Source organism: Bufo bufo, chromosome 10, assembly GCF_905171765.1.
Source record: "Bufo bufo chromosome 10, aBufBuf1.1, whole genome shotgun sequence".
NCBI classification, from domain to species: domain Eukaryota; kingdom Metazoa; phylum Chordata; class Amphibia; order Anura; family Bufonidae; genus Bufo; species Bufo bufo.
In genome coordinates, this window is record NC_053398.1 from 39,636,959 (window position 1) to 39,657,484 (window position 20,526).

The 20,526-nt window shown below is 45.7% G+C and overlaps 1 protein-coding gene and 1 long non-coding RNA gene across 3 annotated transcripts in view; one reads left to right on the forward strand and one right to left on the reverse strand.

The window, feature by feature from the left end:
- The window catches only part of B4GALNT4 (beta-1,4-N-acetyl-galactosaminyltransferase 4), an 84,740-nt gene extending 64,473 nt beyond the window's left edge, over window positions 1-20,267 (reverse strand). The window contains exons 1-5 of one of the 2 annotated variants that reach the window (XM_040410317.1): window positions 20,198-20,230; window positions 19,969-20,075; window positions 17,086-17,332; window positions 1,184-1,287; window positions 695-787 (exon numbers count right to left, since the gene is read on the reverse strand). In XM_040410317.1, coding sequence (XP_040266251.1) covers window positions 695-787; window positions 1,184-1,287; window positions 17,086-17,236 — 348 coding nt within the window. In that variant the 5' untranslated portion in view covers window positions 17,237-17,332; window positions 19,969-20,075; window positions 20,198-20,230. Of the gene's footprint in view, window positions 1-694; window positions 788-1,183; window positions 1,288-17,085; window positions 17,333-19,968 lie in introns of both variants that reach the window. The other variant, XM_040410316.1, reaches the window with a different exon arrangement.
- LOC120980930 lies at window positions 17,818-18,212 on the forward strand. The gene is made up of 3 exons (XR_005774591.1): window positions 17,818-17,899; window positions 17,984-18,041; window positions 18,170-18,212. It is a non-coding gene; the product is annotated as an uncharacterized LOC120980930 (long non-coding RNA).
- Window positions 20,268-20,526: the final 259 nt, after the last annotated feature.

Genomic DNA, 20,526 nt, shown 5'->3' on the forward strand with positions numbered 1-20,526 from the left:
AGTTGTTAGGAGAATGGCACACAGTGAACATCTTAACTTTAAAGTGCAAAAAGCAGTGGCAGAACCATTACCATCCCAAAAAGGGTAATCAAAGTTAATAAGCTATAGGCCCCCCAAAACGGTGTCAATAAAAAGTGCAGTTCTCCCCACAAAACAAGCCCTTATGTGACTAAATCGACAGTAAAATAAAATAAAAAAGTTATGGTCAGAGAAAAAAAAAAAACCAACAATCACCCAGAGTCTTATTTCATTTCATACTCCTCAAAAATGCTAAAGAGAGTATTATTATTCCTCCGGAAAAAACATAGTGCAACCTGTGGCTGGGGTTACATCGGTTGGACCACGCTGATCAGACACTGGTGGCATGTCCTGGTGATGTGCCACCAAATGTACAAGCTTTGATACGTAGCTAGGGAAGAGTTTGGAAAAACTCAGCGAGAACAATGTCATGGCATCCATATTTGTCGTCCACCCGTTTTCACTGAACCTTGACAGAAAACACACATTTACTGGAAATCTAGATGGAAACGCTCTTCCATCACCATTTACCTGCCTGTAATTAGGGTTCCCTACAGTCTTCCTAAGAAAGGACACAGGACATCTAGGTCACATACGGTAGACCACGGCTTCATTCCACCGCTCAGATCACATCAACCCTTCTTTACAATATTATCTGTACCATGCAAACACCTACCTTCTCATCCCAAGGCAAAGGAGTGTCAGTGAGGTTCACCTGTTCTAGGCTAGGGTACAAGTGGTGGCTTCTCTTCCACCCGAGGGCGTCCACCTGAAGGGACGAGAGAATGGTTGAATAGTCTTGACGGCCCAAAAGATTACAATCTCCTTTAGGGCTCTTTCACACGAGTGTATGCCATTCGGGTAATCCGCTGCGTGAAAGAGAGCCAAGCCCCGCTCCGGACAGCGGAGACACGGAGCATTAACATGATTGATAACGCTCCGTGCCTCTGTGACCTTTTTACTACAAAATCACAGTGAGATCAAGTTGTCACCTTGATTTTGTAGTAAAAAGATCACAGAGAGGTACGGAGTATTATCAATCATGTTAATGCTCCATGTCTCTGCTGTCTGGAGCGGGGCTTGGCTTTCTTTCACGCAGCGGATTACCCGCACGGCATCCACTCGTGTGAAAGAGCCCTTAGAAAACCAACCTGATGCCTCTTACCGTAGGAAGTTCCTCACTAGAGTCCCCTGCTTGGGAGTGAGGAGGAGAGGCCTGAACCTTCCCTGTCTTTCGGGCGGGATCGGTTCCTTCAACTCTTTCTCCATCTGGTCAAATAAAATATTTGCAGCAAGGTTAATCTAACGCGCCAAAAGAGAATGATCGTTTAATGCACCAATACACTGATGACTGCATATACGGTATATGTTGCACCGAATTTTAAAGGGATTGTCCAGCTTTGTGGACTTTAACCATCGATAGCAGCTTGTTGTACCTGTAGAAAAAAAAAAAATCATACTTGCCTTTCCTTCAGTGGTCTTCCAGTCCCTGGCCTGTAAACTTCTAGCTAGACGGAGTCATGTGCTCTGCTGCAGCCAATGACTGGCCTCAGCAGTGACGTGTCCCCAAGTGGCAAGTGATCCAGCACATGACGTATCACTTAGGGATACTTCACCACTGAGACCACTCTTTGGCTGCAGTGGCGTACATGACCCCATCCAAAAAGGAGTTCACCAGCTGAGGGCCAGGAGGCTGCTGAAGGGTGCCAGGGAGCTAAAACGGAGCGGTGGGAGCATGATTTTTCAATAGGTACAAAATTCTACTGTTGTTAGTTCTTGAAGTTGAAGTGTTGGAAGAACAAAAAATGGGCAAGTGTAAGGACCCGAGTGACTGAAGGGGTTTCCAGCACTTAGATCATCAGTATCAGATCGGTGAGGGGCTGATTGAGCGTCTGTGGGATGTGCTCAAAAAAGGAGCCCATTCAAAAGGAAGTCCCACCTCACAACTTACTGGACTGGATTGTCCCACGGAAAATATTCTACAGTTTTCAAACCAGCACCTGGATCTGAATACTTTTGTAATTGCATGTAATTACAAATTTAGCATGGCCACTGAGTTATTTAATAATATGTATCTGTATAGCGCCACCTGCTGTTTGAGGTTTTTTTTATTTTATTATTCCTTTGTCCTGCTCACTGAGATGGCGGCACATGCTCAGTTTCATCCTTCAACTACTTCCTGAGCTGTTATAGGGAGAACTGAGACACGCCCCCCTGAGCTATGATAGGGAGAGCTGAGACACGCCCCCTGAGCTGTGATAGGGAGAGCTGAGACACGCCCCTCCTGAGCTGCAGCAGAAAAGACACGCCCCTGAATGCCAGCTTGATATAAATCTAGCAGAGCCATGAATGGGGAGATCTCTGGATCCATGTGAGGTACAGGGCTGGTTCTAGCTTTGTTAGAAAGAGACTGTCATGTACTATACGATGTCTGATTTTAATTTTTTTACATTAATCAGGAGATAACCCCTCCTGGTAGTAGAGGACACCCTCAGAGGTCTTGTGGGGTCACAGCTGATTTGGCAGGTTGAGGGGGAACCACACAATATTAGAAGTTTTAATTTTTATTTTATGCACTTATATAGCCCTACTATATTTTGCAGCGCTTTACAGACATTAGCATCAAGCTGTCCGCAATAGGGCTCACAATCTAAGGTCCCTATCAGTATGTCTTTGGCGTGTGGGAGGAAACCAGAGAACCCGGAGGAAACCCAACCGAACACGGGGAAAACATACAAACTCCATGCAGATGTCCTTGGTCGGATTCAAACCTAGGACACCAGCGCTAACCACTGAGCCACCATGCCGTTATAATTATTATGGCTGATCGCTGTATATTTTGCTGGCGTCCGCTGTGCTGCCCTTCTAAGCTTTTATTGCTGAGCAACTCCTTGCCGGCAGGACTGAGATTATTCCTGACACTACAGGTCCGCTCACACCACCGTCCTGTGTTAGGAGATCAGCGAGCCATATTAGACACACATACGGACATGAACTGAAATTCCAATAAAACCTGACTTTTATTATTCATTAAAAACAACAATCGGCACGTCCACGGGATGGGAAACATAACAAAAACACTTCTCTGACGAGTTTCTGACCACTAGATGACGTGTGCTGTGGTGTTCAGAAACATATCGATTCGAAGTGAAAGGAGGACGCGGCCCCCGATTAGTATAAAGACGACAAAAAGGTTTATAAAGATAAAATCAACGTGTGTTAAAAAATCAATCATTCAAGATCAAATCATGTCCATGGACGAGTGTCTTTGGAAACGATGTATCTAACATTAACAGTGCCTTCTGATATCGCAACATCTCCGGGGAACTGTGACCCTTTCTATACCAGAAAAAACGAAAACTGGATAAAATCGCCAGTGTGTATTTCTGTGAAGTGCTTTGTCACATTAGTGTTTCCCGCCCCATGAATGTGCTCTCCGATCCTGCATTTTAATTGCCACCTCGTACATCCTACACAGGACAAAGTGCAGGCTGTACACACTGGGGGCCACTTACAAAGACCGGCTTTTTACTCCCTCTTTGTACTAATGAGGAAGCGGGTCCTCCTTTCAATGGTATGTTTCAACAAGACCACACCACAACACACTTCGTCTTTGATTAAAGCGGTCATATCGCTAGGATATGCCCCCATTGTCTTATAGGTGTGGGACCCGGACCTATATCGAGAACAGGGCCTCACAAGTGAAGGAGGGCGCACTGCGCATGCGCAGCCGCCCTCCATTTATTTTCTATGGGGCCGGTGAAATTAGCCGAGCGCTGGCTCGGCTATTTCTGTCGGCCCCATAGAAATGAATGGGAGCGGGAGCCGCGCATGCGTGGTACGCTCCCATTCATTTCTGTGGTGGCCGGAACGGAGTCCTCCAGCCACCACCTTCGGAGGCTCCGTTCTTGATATAGGTGCGGGTCCCAGCGGTGGGAGACAATGGGGGCATACCCGTAGTGGTCAGAAATGCATCAGAATTTTTTTTCATGTTTCCCATCTGCTGTCGGTTTTAATATAAAAATAATAAAAAGTCAAATTTTATTGGAACTGGAGTGCTGGATCACAACTGGATTACTTATGGTAAAGGTCTCATGCACACGACCGTATGTATTTTGCGATCCGCAAAACACGGATCTGCAAAAAATACGGATGATGTCCGTGTGCATTCCGTATTTTGCGGAACAGGACAGCTGGCCCCTAATAGAACAGTCCTATCCTTGTCCGTAATGTGGACAATAATAGGACATGTTCTATTATTTTGCGGAACGGAAAAAAGGACATAAGGAAACGGAATGCACACTGAGTAACTTACGTTTTTTTTGGCTGACCCACTGAAATGAATGGTTCCACATACAGTACGCAAAAAACATGGAATGGACACGGAAAGAAAATATGGTCGTGTGCATGAGCCCAAAGAGTGAGAAGCTGCTCTGGCTCCTGTGCACCCAGAAGAGGCGAGCTCATACACCTGGCGTTTTTTTTTTTACATGTAGACGTGTGAGGCTTCATGCACACACCCGTGTCCGTATTTCAGTCCACAAACAATGGATCTGTAAAATATGGAAGCCTTCCGTGGGCATGCCGTATTCTTCTCACTCATCACTAGAAAGGTCTATTCTCATCCACAATATGGAAAATTATTATTAGAAATATTCTATGAAATGTTATTCATTTGAAATATCATATAAAATATTTATTTGTAAAGAACAGGACCTGCTCGATAATTTGCAGAATGACCCCACAGAAAAGAAACGATGTGTGCATGGACCCTTAGAAATGAATGGGTCAGTGTGTTATCTGCAGATGACGGTGTGCAGTGAACTGCAACTGAAAGACACAACGCAAATACACGAATATAGCAGCAAGGAGGCCGATAAGGTAAAGCAAGCAATCTAGAGTGGATCTTGCTTGCAACGGACTGTCAGCAATAAAAGCTTAACTCGTTCCCGACTGCCTGAGGGCTCACGTCCACGAACGTAAGGGCTCCGTGCCTGTATTGTGGACTTGAATGGGTCCGCGATCCGCAAGATACGGCCAGAGCGAAGGCAGGGATCGGAAACCTAGATAAACACAACGAAGCGCTTCCGTGTTCGGAAAAAGATCAGCTATTTGTTGTCCGCAACACGGGCATGGTGCCCTTATGATCGTGGGCATGAGGTCTTACATCTATATATACGTCGGCGGTCAAGACTTTAAAAATGGCACCCACTTGCACGAGCAGCAGGAGCCATAGCTGCCGGGTTCCTGCTGTTTTAAACAGCAGGCACCTGAGGCTAAAGTCCACGACTGGTGGTAATGCCGATCGCTAACTTTAAACCCTTCAGATGCCGTGGTCACATTTGACCTGGGAGGTTAAAAACCAGGAGCCGGATGTAGGAAAAAGGTCTGATTAAAAACTGGAGACCCTCTTAGGGTCCCTACACATATTTTGGAAAAGAAGCCAGAAAGACAACACACACCACCAAATGAACAAAAATACCAGTAGCATAAAAAAAAAAAAACACTTGTGTATCCTGCATTATATATTTTCCATAGACCTACAGATAACATCTGCTGTGGAATTTTTACAGCAAAAAAACAAACAAAAAAAAACCAAAGAAAAACAACACTAAAAGTGAAGAAAGACGCCAGCAAAAATGTGTGAAGGTGTGAAAGCACCCGCAAACTTTAATAGGCAAAAATCATCGGGATCCTGGGTTATGGGGCGCAGCGCCCTGTACGATCATGGCCCTCAGGGTTCTGTAATGCAGTTCATTTCCGTAGAGGATACTTTTCTTCTAAACAGTAAGAAAGTCCGGCCTATTTGTGTTCCAAATCTGCCTGTAATTATAGTTGTGCTTTCATTGCTGCCAAATTGGAAGATCCATCTTGTTGGTTTTTCTTTTTTTACAGCCAAATCACAAATCTAAAACAGTCACAAGGCAGCAAATCGCAAACCATTCACACGACTTGTGCCCTGGCCATGTGGTCCTAGCCCAAAGCTGTCCATCCATATGGCTACTTTCACATTAGCGTTAGCAGGGTCCAGCAGACCCCCGACAGGCTGTTCCCCTGCCGGACCATCGGTACTAACACTAGCCCACGTGTGCCGCCGGAAGTCCGCTCTGGCCCCATTCACTACAATGGGGACGGGACGGAGATCCGGCCGCAGTACGGCAAACATCAGTCCAAACCCCCCCAGTTTTGGCAGGAGTAGCTGGCCATGTAACACAGCGGATGTCAGGGAAGATCAGGATCAGGCAGGTGGACTGCCCAATCTTTTTGTTCTGACAGGACATAAGCCTTGCAGCAGCTTTCTCCTCTCTCCCGATAGAGAAGACATGCGTGCTCGGCCAAGCATGCATGTGTATGGTGGTATCAGGAGATATAGCCGTCTTCTGCTTACATAAAACAGTCAGTGTTCAGCAAGTCTCCACAGTTATGTAAACGGAAGACAGGGGGACGTTGCTAAGGCTCAATATGAGCCACTTTACAGCTATTTTTCTAATAGAAATGTACGATTTCAGTAATTAAAGTATATAAAAAAAACTGGTCAGTATCACCGCCCCTACACATTACAAAAATTTTAAAAAGAATGACAGTTACACTTTAAAGCCTCATGCAAAACACGGATGCCGTCCGTGTGCCTTCCGCAATTTCCGGAACGGAACAGAGGGCCCATTATAGAGATGCCTATTCTTGTCTGCAAAACGGACAAGAATAGGACACGTCTGATAATTTTTGCAGACCACGGAAGGGAGCAACTCCATGTGCTGTCCGCATCTTTTGCCGACCCATTGAGATAAATGATTCCATATACGGAATGCAAAAACGCCCCATATACGGAACGCAAAAAAACGTTCGTGTGAACGAGCCCCAAGTCTGCTTTGTTACTTTGCTGGGAAAAACGGGATGTGTTTTTTTTGTTTGTTTTTTTGCCGATGTTCTGTCAGAAAACCTTACCTCATGTGACTTCCAGGGGTGTGCACCTCCGCGCAAGCGCAGTACCATGGCGCTGCGTGCGCCCTCAGGGGTAAGGAGATCTGGCGGTCTTTTGTCTTGTCAAATCTCCTTACCCTCACACTGCGCGCGCGCGGATTGTAAAAATCTCCTTACCCTCACTACACAGCACGCTTCAGATTCATTGCTGGCTGGCTTCGATCAGGATCAGTCGGTCTCTCCATGCACCCCGCGGATGGCTGATAGTGCTGGGAGCATGGAGAAACCGACCTGATCGAAGCCAGCCAGCAATGAATCTGAAGCGCGCTGTGTAGTGAGGGTAAGGAGATTTTTACAATCCGCGCGTGCGCAGTGTGAGGGTAAGGAGATTTAACAAGACAAAAGACCGTCAGACCTCCTTACCCCTGAGGGTGCACGTGTCCATGAGTCAACGCTCACTGTAATTTTACCTCACCCATGCCCTGGTACTGCGCTTGCGTGGAGGTGCCGTGCCTTGGTTCTGCGCTTGCGCCGAGGCTTACCCCCCCCCAACCCCGTCCCGGAAGTTACGCGGGGTAAGGGAATCTGACTAGGTAAAGTTTTCTGACAGAACACCTGATCCAAAACACAGCACAGCTATGACGTGTGGCAGTAGCCTGAGGCCACCTGCACACAAGTGCGGGTGAACGCACATAAGATCCGCACAAATTTCTGTGCGTTTCTACAGCATATCTGCACCAAAATCCCCTATTACTAGTTGCAGATTTTAGGTCAGATTGGATGCAGATCTCACCGTTCTGTTAAAAAAGGGTGAAATCCGCAGATAAAACTGCAAACATAATTGACATGCTGCAGATTTGGAAATCCGGACGAATGGTCAATTTCCGTACGGAAAAGTCTACATGAGATTAGTGTAACATCATACACTTTGCTGGTACTGTACTACGCTGCCGTTTTTCCACTCAAAAATCTGCGTATTCCACAACATGTGCAAGCGGCCTTAGTGTTCCTGCACACAATGCAGATGACGGGCAGTTTTTCCAATGCAGATTTTTGAGCGGAAAAAACGCAGCATAGGACAGTACCAGCAAGGTGAACAAAATTTGACAAATCTCTTGTACATTCTGTGCATCTTCTGTAGAGAGGTTTTCTTTATGGACTTAAATGTGGTTGTTAATAGAAGCGAAAAACCTGTAACAAAAAAATAAATAAAAATATGCATAAAAACAGCACCAAAACCACAATAAACAGTGCAGATTTAGGGAACTTTCACACGTGAGTAGTGAGGATCCGGCAGGCCCTATGATGTCAGGATGTGGTGTATTATGACGGGTGCGGTGTGGTGGTGTCCGGAGCAGGAGAGGGAAATTATTTAATTTTGTCTGATCTGAGGTCTGATTAACACTGGAGGGGGGTGGATCTGATCTGCAAAAAATACGGATGACGTCCGTGTGCATTCCGTATTGGGTGGAACGGAACAGCTGGCCCCTAATAGAACAGACCTATCCTTGTCCCTAATGCGGATAATAATAGGACATGTTCTATTTTTTTGCGGAACAGAAATACGGACATACGGAAACGGAATGCACACGGAGTAACTTCCGTTTTTTTTGCAGATCCATTAAAATGAATGGTTCCGCCTATGGTCCGCAAAAAAAAAACCCCAGAAAGAAAATAAGTTTGTGTACATGAGCCCTAACACTAGTGGGGGAAATCTGAGGTATCCTTAACATTGGGGATCTCTGATCTGGGGTCTGATTAACATAGTGGGGGGGGGGGTCTGATCTATTAACATGGGGGGGTTCTTTTAGGTCTTATTTTGCTCCTCTAAAACCTCGCTGTGTCTTATGGTCCGATGCTCAGTAAACACTAAACCAGCCCTACGAAATGCACTGAAAAAGCAAAAGCTCAGCTCTTCAGCCAGGAAGGAGTTAAATGAGGCATCCCAAACACATAGGCGGTCTCTTCCTGGCACTCGGAGAGACTGTGAGCGTGCCCAGACTAAATAGAGACTGCTCTGAATGGAAGCCTTTCATCGTAAAACCCCCTCCAGTCTCAGTTTGGAAAACATAAACCAGGAACCGTGAAGCCAATCACTTCTAAAAGGGGCTCAGCTAGTCACCGAAGATCCCCCAACCCCAAGTATACACATCAAAGGCAGAACATCTCCCGCTTCTGCGGAGCGACTACCGCGCATGACCAGAGAGACCTACATTTCTCCTAAAGTACAACATGTCAGCACTTGCTGAGTAAATCCAAACCTAACGGTGCTAAGAATAAACTGCCCGGACAGTCACCCCCATCCGCCCAGCGCCGCTGCAAGAAAGAAGGTGCGGCTGCTTCATACACGGCGTCCGATTTATTCGACTTTAGGGCTCGTTCACACAAACGTTTTTTGTGTTCCATTTATGGAATCATTAATTTCAACGGTTCCACAAAAAAAAAAAACGGAATGTACTCAGTAGGCATTCAGTTTCCGTATTTCCGTTCAAAGATAGGACATGTCCTATTATTGCCCGCCAATCACATTCTGTGGCTCCATTTAAGTCAATGGGTCCGCAAAAAAAATAAAAACTTAACACATACGGAATGTACTCTGTATGTCTTACGTATCCGTTCAGTTTTCATGGAACCGCCTATTAAAAATTTTATGCCCAGACCAATTTTTTCTATGTAATTACGGTACTGTATAGTGTATATGCCATACGGAACGGAAAAACGGAAACAAACATTAAAAAAAACGGAACGGATCCGTGAAAAACGGACCGCAAAACACTGAAAAAAAGCCATACGGTTGTGTGCATGAGCCCTAGTCTGTGGAAGTGTCTTATTCTGAAGTACGCACCGCATGTGAAATAAAAACACATTCTACTTTCCAACGATACCGCCAAGTGCCGATTCCGCTCCCCGTGGCTGCTGTTCATTAGCTGCAGCCATTGTAATACTGACCTCCGAAAGACGTGGCGCCATGTCCCCAAAACATAGCAACTGTAGTTCAAAGCCGTGGCTCACAGCAAGAATAGAAATGTCAAAGGATTTTAATCTCCTTCAAGAAAACTCCTGTTGCGGATTTACGTGCGGAAAAACCGCTGAATGATACCTTACCATCAAAGTGTATGAGATTAGACAAACCTCTTGCGCACTTTCCCGTGTGGAAACCGACCTGCATGAGGATTTTTGTGCGATTTTTTTTGTTTGTTTTTCACCCTTTTCAACAGAAGGGTGAGATCTGCGGAAAATCTGTACCAAAAAACGTAATTAACACATGTGTGGAAACACCCAGAAATCCGCAAGAAAAAAAAAAAAAAAGTACGGATTTTCTTTGCGTTAACCTGCACCTGTGTGCGGGTAACCTTAGGTTGCCTGCACACGTCGCAGATTACATGCGGCTTTTCTGAGCGGAATCTCATGTGGAAAAACCGCAGTCATACAGTATCGGCAAAGTGTGCGTGAGAAGAGACAAATCGCATGCACACTTTGCTTTTTTTAATTCCATGTGAGGATGGATTCATTTTTCCATCACATTAAGCCCTGCTCGTTTCCATGGTGACGACCACCCTGCAATCCAGCAGCGGTGGCCGTGCTTGCACACTATAGGATAAGCTCCAAACTATACGCACTCCCACTGTCCCAGCCACCATAGTGGCCGACACTTTTTCCTATAGTGTGCAGGCACGGCCACCGCTGCTGGATGATGGTCGGGTATAGAGACCACAAACCGGTTTGATTATATCAGTATAAAGTCTTTCCTTCACTGAATAGATGATAGGAGTCATAGTACTACAAATACATGCAGCAGGCACAGTCCTGAAGTGCTTCATAGAGGAGGCTTATCCCAAAAAGCTGTGTACAGGAGGTGGCTATCATGGTGGTCCTCACTGAGTCTCTTTCGATAGATAGCATCTTCCCAGATGACCAAGGGCGTGCAGTCCTAGATCGGATGGCCAGTCCGTCACAGTAGTGTGTCTGGTGCCAGAAGCTATATACCCAGACCACAGGAGGTAAAGTCTACATACTTAGGCGTGCGTTACCTTTACTGAGTCCAAACATAACCCTCATGGTCCTCAACCCTCTGCAATAATTCAGTGCTTCTCTCTCTCTCAGAGGTAGTTCCCAGCAAAGTTGTGTTTCTGGTAGCTTTCACTCACAGGAATGGCGTGTTCCTGGAGAAGCATCTGTCTTGGCAGCAGCACACACTAAACAGGTCTTCAGTGAACATAGCATTAACCCTTTACAGTGAACCAGGTAGAAACCCTTTAGCAGTGAACCACTGGGTCACTGCATCTGGTCCTCCCGACCACTGTTTCTTTTCCTGGCTGCAGCAATGATGTTCCGTGCACACAGGTCATTGCTGCAGCCAATCATTGGCCTCATCAGTGAAGTTCCATGTACTAGTGAGGCCAGCGATTGGCTTGCAGAGAGACCTGTGTGCACGGTACGCCACAGCAGCCAGACAGATTACATCAGCACATGTACATGGGATGCCAGAGTTTTTATTTAGCACAGACAACCCTTTAAAGGGCATCTGTCAGCAGATTTGTGCCTATGACACTTGTGCACTTGGCAGCTGAAGACATCTGTGTTGGTCCCATGTTTATATGTGCCCGGATTGCTGAGAAAGATTATGTTATAAGATATGCAAATTAGGGTCTAGGAGCAACGAGGGCGTTGCCGTTACACCTAGAGGCTCTGCTCTCTTTGCAACTACTACACCCTATGTACTTTTATTGAAAGGACCAGGCAGTGAAAACGTCATTACGCCTGCCAGTCCCTGTGGAAGTGCAGAGGGCGCGGCAGTTGCAGAGAGAGCAGAGCCTCCAGAAGTAACAGCAACGCCCCCACTGCTCCTAGAGGCTCGTTTGCATATATTATAACTATTTTTCTCAGCAATGAGGGCACATATGAACATGGGACAAACACAGATGTCTTCAGCTGCCAAGCGCACATGTGACAGGTCAGCCAGTGTCATAGGTACAAAACTGCTGACAGATGCCCTTTAAGGAGTTAACCCAGGAGCCCTCATAGACTGCAGTGATGGGATGCAGCAGCGATTGCTGATGATAATCACACATTTACTTTACAGAGGAGCTGTCCTCTTTCCTGACACGACTGTCTAAATACTTGTATTCCCCATGGATTAGTGAGTATCTTTTCTTAGAACTTTGCATTGCGCCATTTCTTTATTATTCATTTTTAGGAGTAAATTGACAACTAGGTGTTACGAGTTGGTGGTATGTGCCAACACAATCCGACATTACCTTAGGCCAAGAGTCCACCAGATAAACGCCCAATAAGTGTTCATAGGATTATCTGGTGGTGTAAAGGTGCCGCCGATTACCCGATGAATGAGCAAAACAAATTATTTTTCGGATAATTGATCGTTTGTGTACGCACCTAAATTATCATTGTGATGTCTAAACACGCTCTGCAGCAGGCAAACAACGGGTCTGTATGGGAACAAGCGATGGCATCAGTGATCACTCCTCCCCATACTGCGGAGTAGACTGCTGCATGAAAGTGTCTCCTACACTGACGAGCAGGCGCTTTTCGGGAAGGAGCAGTTCCTTCCAGACCGTCGCCTCCTGAATTGTCCCGTCTACAGGGATTTTTACAAAGAATAGACATGTCCGGAGAGATAACGGGTCCTCTTTACACTAATTCAGCTCTGTTTCACTTGTCTTCATTGATCATAAATTCTGCAGCAACTGACCTGCAGAGTACAGACCGTGAGGGGGGGGGGAAACTCACCTGCTATGGTCAATACTTTTGGAAATGCAGCATGTCAACTCCTCTCATGTCACCGTTGAGGCCAATCGACTGGCTGGGGCAGTGTTGACGTTGCAAGTAGTAAACGCGTTACATTTCCAACCAGGAGATGCAGAAACTGGGACAACCAAAGCAGGTGAGTTTTTTGTTTTTTTGTGTTTTTTTTCCACGGCTTTTAAAGGGGTTTTTCGGGAATTAAGAAAGTATTTAAATATTACTTTATTATAAATATATTCCCAAATACCTTTCACAAGTTATAATGGCTCGTTTTGTCCAAGGAGCAATCATTAGGAGAAATAAAATGGCCGCCGTCCTGTTAGTACACACAAAACCTGTCCTAAACAGACAGGAGGACATGTTACTTATACACCTATACCGAAAATGAACTGAGACTAAACGGGTATATCAAAATATAAATATCTTTATTGAATACAATATTACCTTCTCTTTAGGGTACGGCCATGTGTGCAGGTTTTTGGATGTAGTTTATACAGCCACAATGATGAGTAGGTTACAAAAAGGAAATAATATCTGTCTTGAAAAGGGTTCTCCGGGAATTAAGAAAATGAAAATACTCAAAAAAGGGAGTTGTCCCGATTCAGAGCGGAACCCGGACATCCCTCCATTTTAATGCCGGCAGACCCCCTGACATGAGCATCGGAGCAGTTCATGCTCCAATGCTCTCCTTTGCCCTGCGCTAAATTGCGCAGGGCAAAGGCATTTTTAGGAGTTCCGGTGACGTACTGGGGCTCTCCATGGGGCTGTCAGGAACCCCGGTGACGTCACCGGCACTGATGGACGGGATTTAGCTCTGCCATAGCCAGTAAAACGGCTAGGGCAGAGCTAAAGCCCGCTCCTCAGAGCCGGTGACGTCACCGCCCGGCAGTGCGTTATTGAAAACAAAAGAGATTTAGCGCAGGGCACGGGAGCGCATCGGAGCATGAGATGCTCCGATGCTAGGCTCAGGGGGGCTGCCGGGGTAAAAATAAGGGTATGTCCGGGGTCAGCTCTGAACCCGGACAACCCCTTTAAATATTACTTTATTATAAATATATTCCAAAATACCGTTCATTAGTTATAATGGCTTGTTTTGTCTGGGGAGCAAACATTAGGAGAATAAAATGGCTGCCGTCCTATTAGTACACAAAAAACCTGTCCTAGTCATACAGGAGCACTAGTAACTTCAGGACACTGAGCATGTAGAGGAAAAGAAAACAGGGGAACAGAGATGAAAAATAAGTAATAAGCCAGATGACTTATTTTTCATCTCTGTTCCCCTGTTTTCTTTTTCCTCTACATGTACACGTTGTTATGCCTCCTCAGGTCTAGTCCATTTTTTATCTGATGTGTCATGTTCTCTCTTTTATATATGTAACTTGTATTCAATAAAGATATTTATATTTTGATGATATACCTGTTTAGTCTCAGTTCTTTTTTGGTATAGGTGTATTCACAACACTGAGCTAAAGAGCTGCCTCATCCTCTCTGCTTGTCAGGGATTATGATCCTGAATACAGATGATAACATCTTCAGGTGAATATCTGTGGGAATGGAGTTCATAAGAAGACATGAAGTAAAGAGAGGAGGGTCTGTGTAGTAATCAGCAGCAGCAGCAGCTCTTGTATGCAGTCTCCATTACCACAGTGTCCTGTCCAACCTCTCTGTACTTCATGTCTCCTCATGAACTCCATTCCCACAGTGATTGAGCTGAAGATCTTATCTGTATTCAGGATCATAATTCCTGATAAGTGGAGCAGAGAGGAGGATGAGGCAGCTCTTTAGCTCAGTGTCCTGAAGTTACTAGTGCTCCTGTATGACTAGGACAGTTTTTTTGTGTACTAATAGGACGGCAGCCATTTTATTCTTCTAATGATTGCTCCCCAGACAAAACAAGCCATTATAACTAATGAACGGTATTTTGGAATATATTTATAATAAAGTAATATTTAAGTATTTTAATTTTCTTAATTTCTGGAGAACCCTTTTAAAGACAGATATTATTTCCTTTTTGTAACCTACTCATCATTGTGGCTGTATAAACTACATCCAAAAACCTGCACACATGGCCGTACCCTAAAGAGAACGTAATAGGCCATTTGCTGTGGAAAAGTGGGCGATAACATGTATGGGCACTGAAACAGCTGTCATTATGGGAAGTATCGGATTTGTGTAGGAATCTAAGATCTAGAATTTTAAAGGGGTTCTCCAGGCTCCCGATATTGATGATATATCCTCAGGATAGGTCATTAATATCCAATCAGTGAGGGTTCCGACACCCTGCACCCCAACTCCTAGATGTTCCCTGCAGTCCCTGGTGCTGGCACCGTAAATGGAGAAGGAAGCACAGCTCCGTTCCAAGTGTAATGGTTGGGCTAGGTTACCTCAGCTCAGCTCAGCTCCCATTCACGTCAATGGGAGCTGAGGTGCAGTAACCCAGCATGGCCACTAAACTTTGGACGGCGCTGTGGTTCCCTCTGCATTCACAGCAGCAGGGGGGTGGCGTTGCAGGGTGTCCGACCCTCACCGATTTCGGGAGCCTGGAAAACCCCTTTAAAACGCTTCACATTTGGGAACTGTCAGGTGTGTCACAACATAAGCCGAGGAAGGTCAAGAAGGGAAGTACACAGAAGCTAATTTCCGTATAAAGAACACCCTGACTACACTTATCGCCGCACTGAGAGAACAGTGTGAAGGTCAGGAGGATTAGATCTCCTAGGACTAATGAGATGTACATCTACTTCTTATATAAGGCATATCACGGCATAAAGTGCAGCGCGCTACAATACAGATACGTGTACAGTGCTGCCGGCTCTCCTGGGCGCGCACACCCCTCCGTGAGCGAGGGGATCCCACAGCTTCACCTCCTCCCTGGTGCTTTTTCTTCTGCCAGCTGGAAAAACCATGCTTGAGTCACAGAAACTGCAAAGGGAGGGGAGCGAAGGGGCTCGCCAAGTCAATACTGCGCGTTAATGTAATAACAAGCCACTGAGATCCCCAATTACAGCGCTCCTCCCATCAACAAGACGGCTGCCAAAAGAAACCCAATTCCCAAGTCTTACATTTTACAGAGTTGAAGATTCGGGATCATTGAAAAGGCATTTCACGTTCCTTATGTAGCAGAGCCGACGTCGCAGAAGTGACTGTTAGCTGTGGCTTACGTAGGGCTACCTGATGAAATGCAAGGGTTAAATCACAAATTCACCTCGCGCTACACCTGTCTAAGGCCTAGTTCACACGAACGTATGGCTTTTTCAGTGTTTTGCAGTCCGTTTTTTACGGATCCGTTGTTCCGTTTTTTGTTTCCGTTGTGTTTTTGTTTCTGTTCCGTTTTTCCGTATGGCATATACAGTAATTACATAGAAAAAATTAGGCTGGGCATAAAATTTTCAATAGATGGTTCAGCAAAAACGGAACGGATACGGAAGACATACGGATGCATTTCCGTATGTGTTCCGTTTTTTTGCGGACCCATTGACTTGAATAGAGCCACGGAACGTTATTTGCGGGCAATAATAGGACATGTTCTATATTTCAACGGAATGGAAAAACGGAAACGGAATGCATACGGAGTACATTCCGTTTTTTTTGCGGAACCAATGAAATGAATGGTTCCGTATACGGAGCACAAAAAAAACGGCCCGTACACTCGCAAAAAAAACAAAACTTTCGTGTGAACTAGGCCTAAGGGTACTTTCACACTTGCGTTGCTGATTCCGGCGACGGAACTGCCTGCCGGATCCGGCAATCTGTATGCAAATCCGTCTGACAAATGCATTGCAATACCGGATCCGTCTCTCCGGTTGTCATCCGGAAAAAACGGATCCGGTATTTATCTTTTTCACGTTTTTAAAAGGTCTGCGCATGTGCAGACCGCAAAACTGGATCCGTTTTTCCGGAACACTTGGGGCCAGATCCCGTATTAATGCATTTCAATGGAAAATAATGCCGGCATTCCGGCAAGTGTTCCGGAATTTTGGACAGAGAAAATACAGCAGCATGCTACGGTATTATCTCCGTCCAAAAACCGTACAGTGACTGAACTGAAGACACCCTGATGCCTCCTGAGCGGATTGCTCTCCATTCAGAATGCATCAGGATAAAACTGATCAGTTTTTTTTCCGGTATTGAGCCCCTAGGACGGAACTCAATAGCGGAAAAGTTTAACGCAAGTTTGAAAGTACCCTAATCTTGTATGTCTATCAAGTAACTGCGCCTCTGTTGCCAAATACAGCGTCGTAGGAGCTCAGAGTTTTAATCCGGCTTAACGAAAAAGGTGAAGGAGGACATGGGTATGAAAATATGCTGCGATGCATGAAGACCCTGCGGGAAAAGAGGACAGGTTTCAGCTTCACGGCCGCAAGAAGATACAAAGACACTTACCTCTACTGTAGACGAAGGGCAGCCGAAGAGCTTTGCCCTGCCTTGCCAGACTGATATGTAGGTAGGTGACCCAGACGGCTGAGGTGAGCAGCACTAACAAGAGGAGCAGTTTAAATTGCCTACGGATCTTCTTCACTGGCAACCAAGGCATCCTGCCGGCACCATCACCAGGCGCAGCGGTGGGGCCGCGGGCTGGCCTCCCTCACACACTTCTAGAGCTCATCAAGCCGAAGAGGAGGGGGGTTGTCTGTCAATGGTAGAGGAGAAATACAGTCAGACGTCACATGGGGCGAGAAGAACATGTATCCCTTCTATACAAAGATATACCTTACACAGAGCAATGACACAAGGTAACAAACTCAACATAAAAGGATACAAGGGGGCAAATAATAGCAGGCGGCATTGGGTATACAATACCATTAGATCTGGCAGCCTCTTTTTGGACAGACATGGCATCAGAAAACTATTAAGACTTGTATTGTGTCCCAGTGAAGAGCTTAAAGAGGACCTGAAATCAGTGTTTGATAGCATTCTCTGTGTAAGTGTGTATACAGGGATAGCTGCCAGCCACTGATAACTGTACATGGGGGAAGTGCTATTAGGGATTGTTAGCGTTCTCTGTGTAAGTGTGTATACAGAGATAGCTGTGTTATCAGTGATTGATAGCATTCTCTGTGTAAGTGTGTATACAGGGATAGCTGTCAGTCACTGATAACTGTACATGGGGGAAGTGCTATTAGGGATTGATAGCGTTCTCTGTGTAAGTGTGTATACAGAGATAGCTGTCAGTCACTGATAGCTGTACATGGGGGAGGTGCTATTAGGGATTGATAGCGTTCTCTGTTTAAGTGTGTATACAGGGATACCAGTCAGTCACTGATAGCTGTACATGGGGAAGGTGTTATCAGTCACTGATAGCATTCTCTGTGTAAGTGTGTATACAGAGATAGCTGTCAGTCACTGATAGTCATGCACAGGGAGGTTTTATCAGTCACTGATAGCATTCTCTGGGTAAGTGTGTATACAGAGATAGCTGTCAGTCACTGATAGATGTATACAGAGAGCTGTTATCAATGATTGATAGCATTACAGGGAGGTGTTATCAGTGATTGATAGCATTCTCTGTGTAAGTGTGTATACAGAGATAGCTGTCAGTCACTAACAGCGGTACATGGGGGAGGTGTTATTAGGGATTGATAGCGTTCTCTGTGTAAGTGTGTATACAGGGATACCAGTCAGTCACTGATAACTGTACATGGGGAAAGGATATACGGACATACGGAAACAGAATGCACATGGAGGAATTTCCATTTTTTTTGCGGACCTATTGAAGTGAATGGTTCCGTATGAGGTCCTCAAAAAAAAAACAGAATGGACACGGAAAGAAAATAAGTTTGTGTGCATGAGTCCTAAGTGTGTATACATAGATGGCTGTCAGTGACTGATAATACCTTCCCCGTGAACAATGAAGTCAGAAAGCAAAGAGATTTAAAAGTTTTACAGATTTAATATTTTCCCATAAGGCTGCATTTTCATGGTGCCCGGAAGAGCTAACCCCAGATTAATATTACTCTTAGGCCTCATGCACACGAACGTATTTTCTTTCCGTGTCTGTTCCGTTTTTTGGGGGTTTTTTGCGCACCGTGTGCGGAACCATTCTTTTCAATGGGTCCGCAAAAAAAACCAAAACTGAAGTTACTCCGTGTGCATTCCGTTTCCATATGTCAGTGTTTCCATTCCGCAAAAAAATAGAACATGTCCTATTTTTATCCGCATTACGGACAAGGATAGGACTGTTCTATTAGGGGCCAGCTGTTCCGTTCTGCAAAATACATAGGGTCGTGTGCATGAGGCCTCAGGGTAGGGTCACACAGAGGGGTTTTTTTGGGAGGAGGTTTTAAATAAGATTTTTCCTGCAGGTTTTTCAGCCAAAGCCAGAAGCAGATTAAAAAGGAATCCGAAATATAAAAGGAAAGATTTCTACGTCTCTGTGTGAACCTACACGGGACTGAACAGGAGAGGAGTAAAATATACTAGAAAGCGGGCACCGATGGCACATCCAATGCCAACCAGTCTGTGGCGCCCAAACTACTGGATACGACCTGTCATTAGGAAAAAGTTTGTTATTACTGGCGGGCAGACAGAGTGAAAATTAACCCTTTCTATGACATTTTGCAGTGAAGGATGAGTAATACGGTATCATTTTTTTTTTTTTTAAGGAATTGTCCTTTCTGCACCCATATCCTTAAGGCTACTTTCACACTTGTGTTCTTACTGGATCCAGCAAAAACGCTTCCGTTACTGATAATACAACCGTCTGCATCCGTTATGAGCGGATCCGGTTGTATTATGTTTAATATACCCATCAACTCCACTGAAAGTCAATGGAGCACGGATCCGTTTTCTATTGTGGCAGAGAAAACGGATCCGTCCCCATTGACTTGCATTGGGGGTCATGCCGTCTTGCTCCGCATCCCAGGACGGAAAGCAAACTACAACATGCTGCGGTTTGATCTCCAGTAGGAGAACGGAACGGAATGCATTTTGGAGCGCTCCGTTCCGTTCTGTTCAGTTTTGTCCTCATTGACAATGAATGGAGACAAAACGGAAGCGTTTTATGTGTTTTTTTCCCGGTATTGAGCCCCTATGACGGATCTGAATACCGGAAAACTAAAACGCTAGTGTGAAAGCAGCCTTTAGAAGGATGAGCAGCAAATGCAAATCCCCAGACATCTGGAGCAGGGATGACAAGCAGGCAGGCAGCAGTCCAGACAGCCAGGAGACATGCCCTGCCACAGACACCTACCGCCGACTGTCCGTGCAGGCGAACACCCTGGTCACGTGCCCCTCACCCTGTGAAGGGCCCGGTCTGAGGTCACTCACCAGATCTCCTGAGGATGGCCACTCTCTGCCCGGCTGTCCTTCACATGATTCTTTTGCACGACAGGAGTCCTTTGCATTCCACAGGTGTCTCAAATGCCCGGGCGTCTCTTTTTTTAAAATTATTATTATTATTCCTCTCGGCGACTGTCTGTTTTTCTTTGCATTCTCCCCAGCCGTCTCTTAAAATTCCCGTCACGGTAAGTTCTTGAATTGACCCGTCTCGTCTCACTCCTGTCAACAAGATTTCCCCCAAGCCTCAGCCCCTGGAGCTGTCTCTTCGTTCTCCTGCCGTCTCTCTCTCTCTTTCTCGCCCTGTCTCCTCTACAAAAAAAGCATCAACGCTGCAGAGCAACCGAGCTTGATACGGGACCACTCCAAACCCTGACACGCTCCGGCCAATGAAATGCCAGGGATTTGGATGCCGCCCAATCAGAGAGCTAGGCTAACGGGACCGCAAAGGGTTAGGTTGCACCCGGCGTCCATCTCCACGCCAACGCGCGCACACCTTGCGGGCTAAACCATTGTGTCACCAGGGGGGGGCGGAGGAGGGTAGGTTGA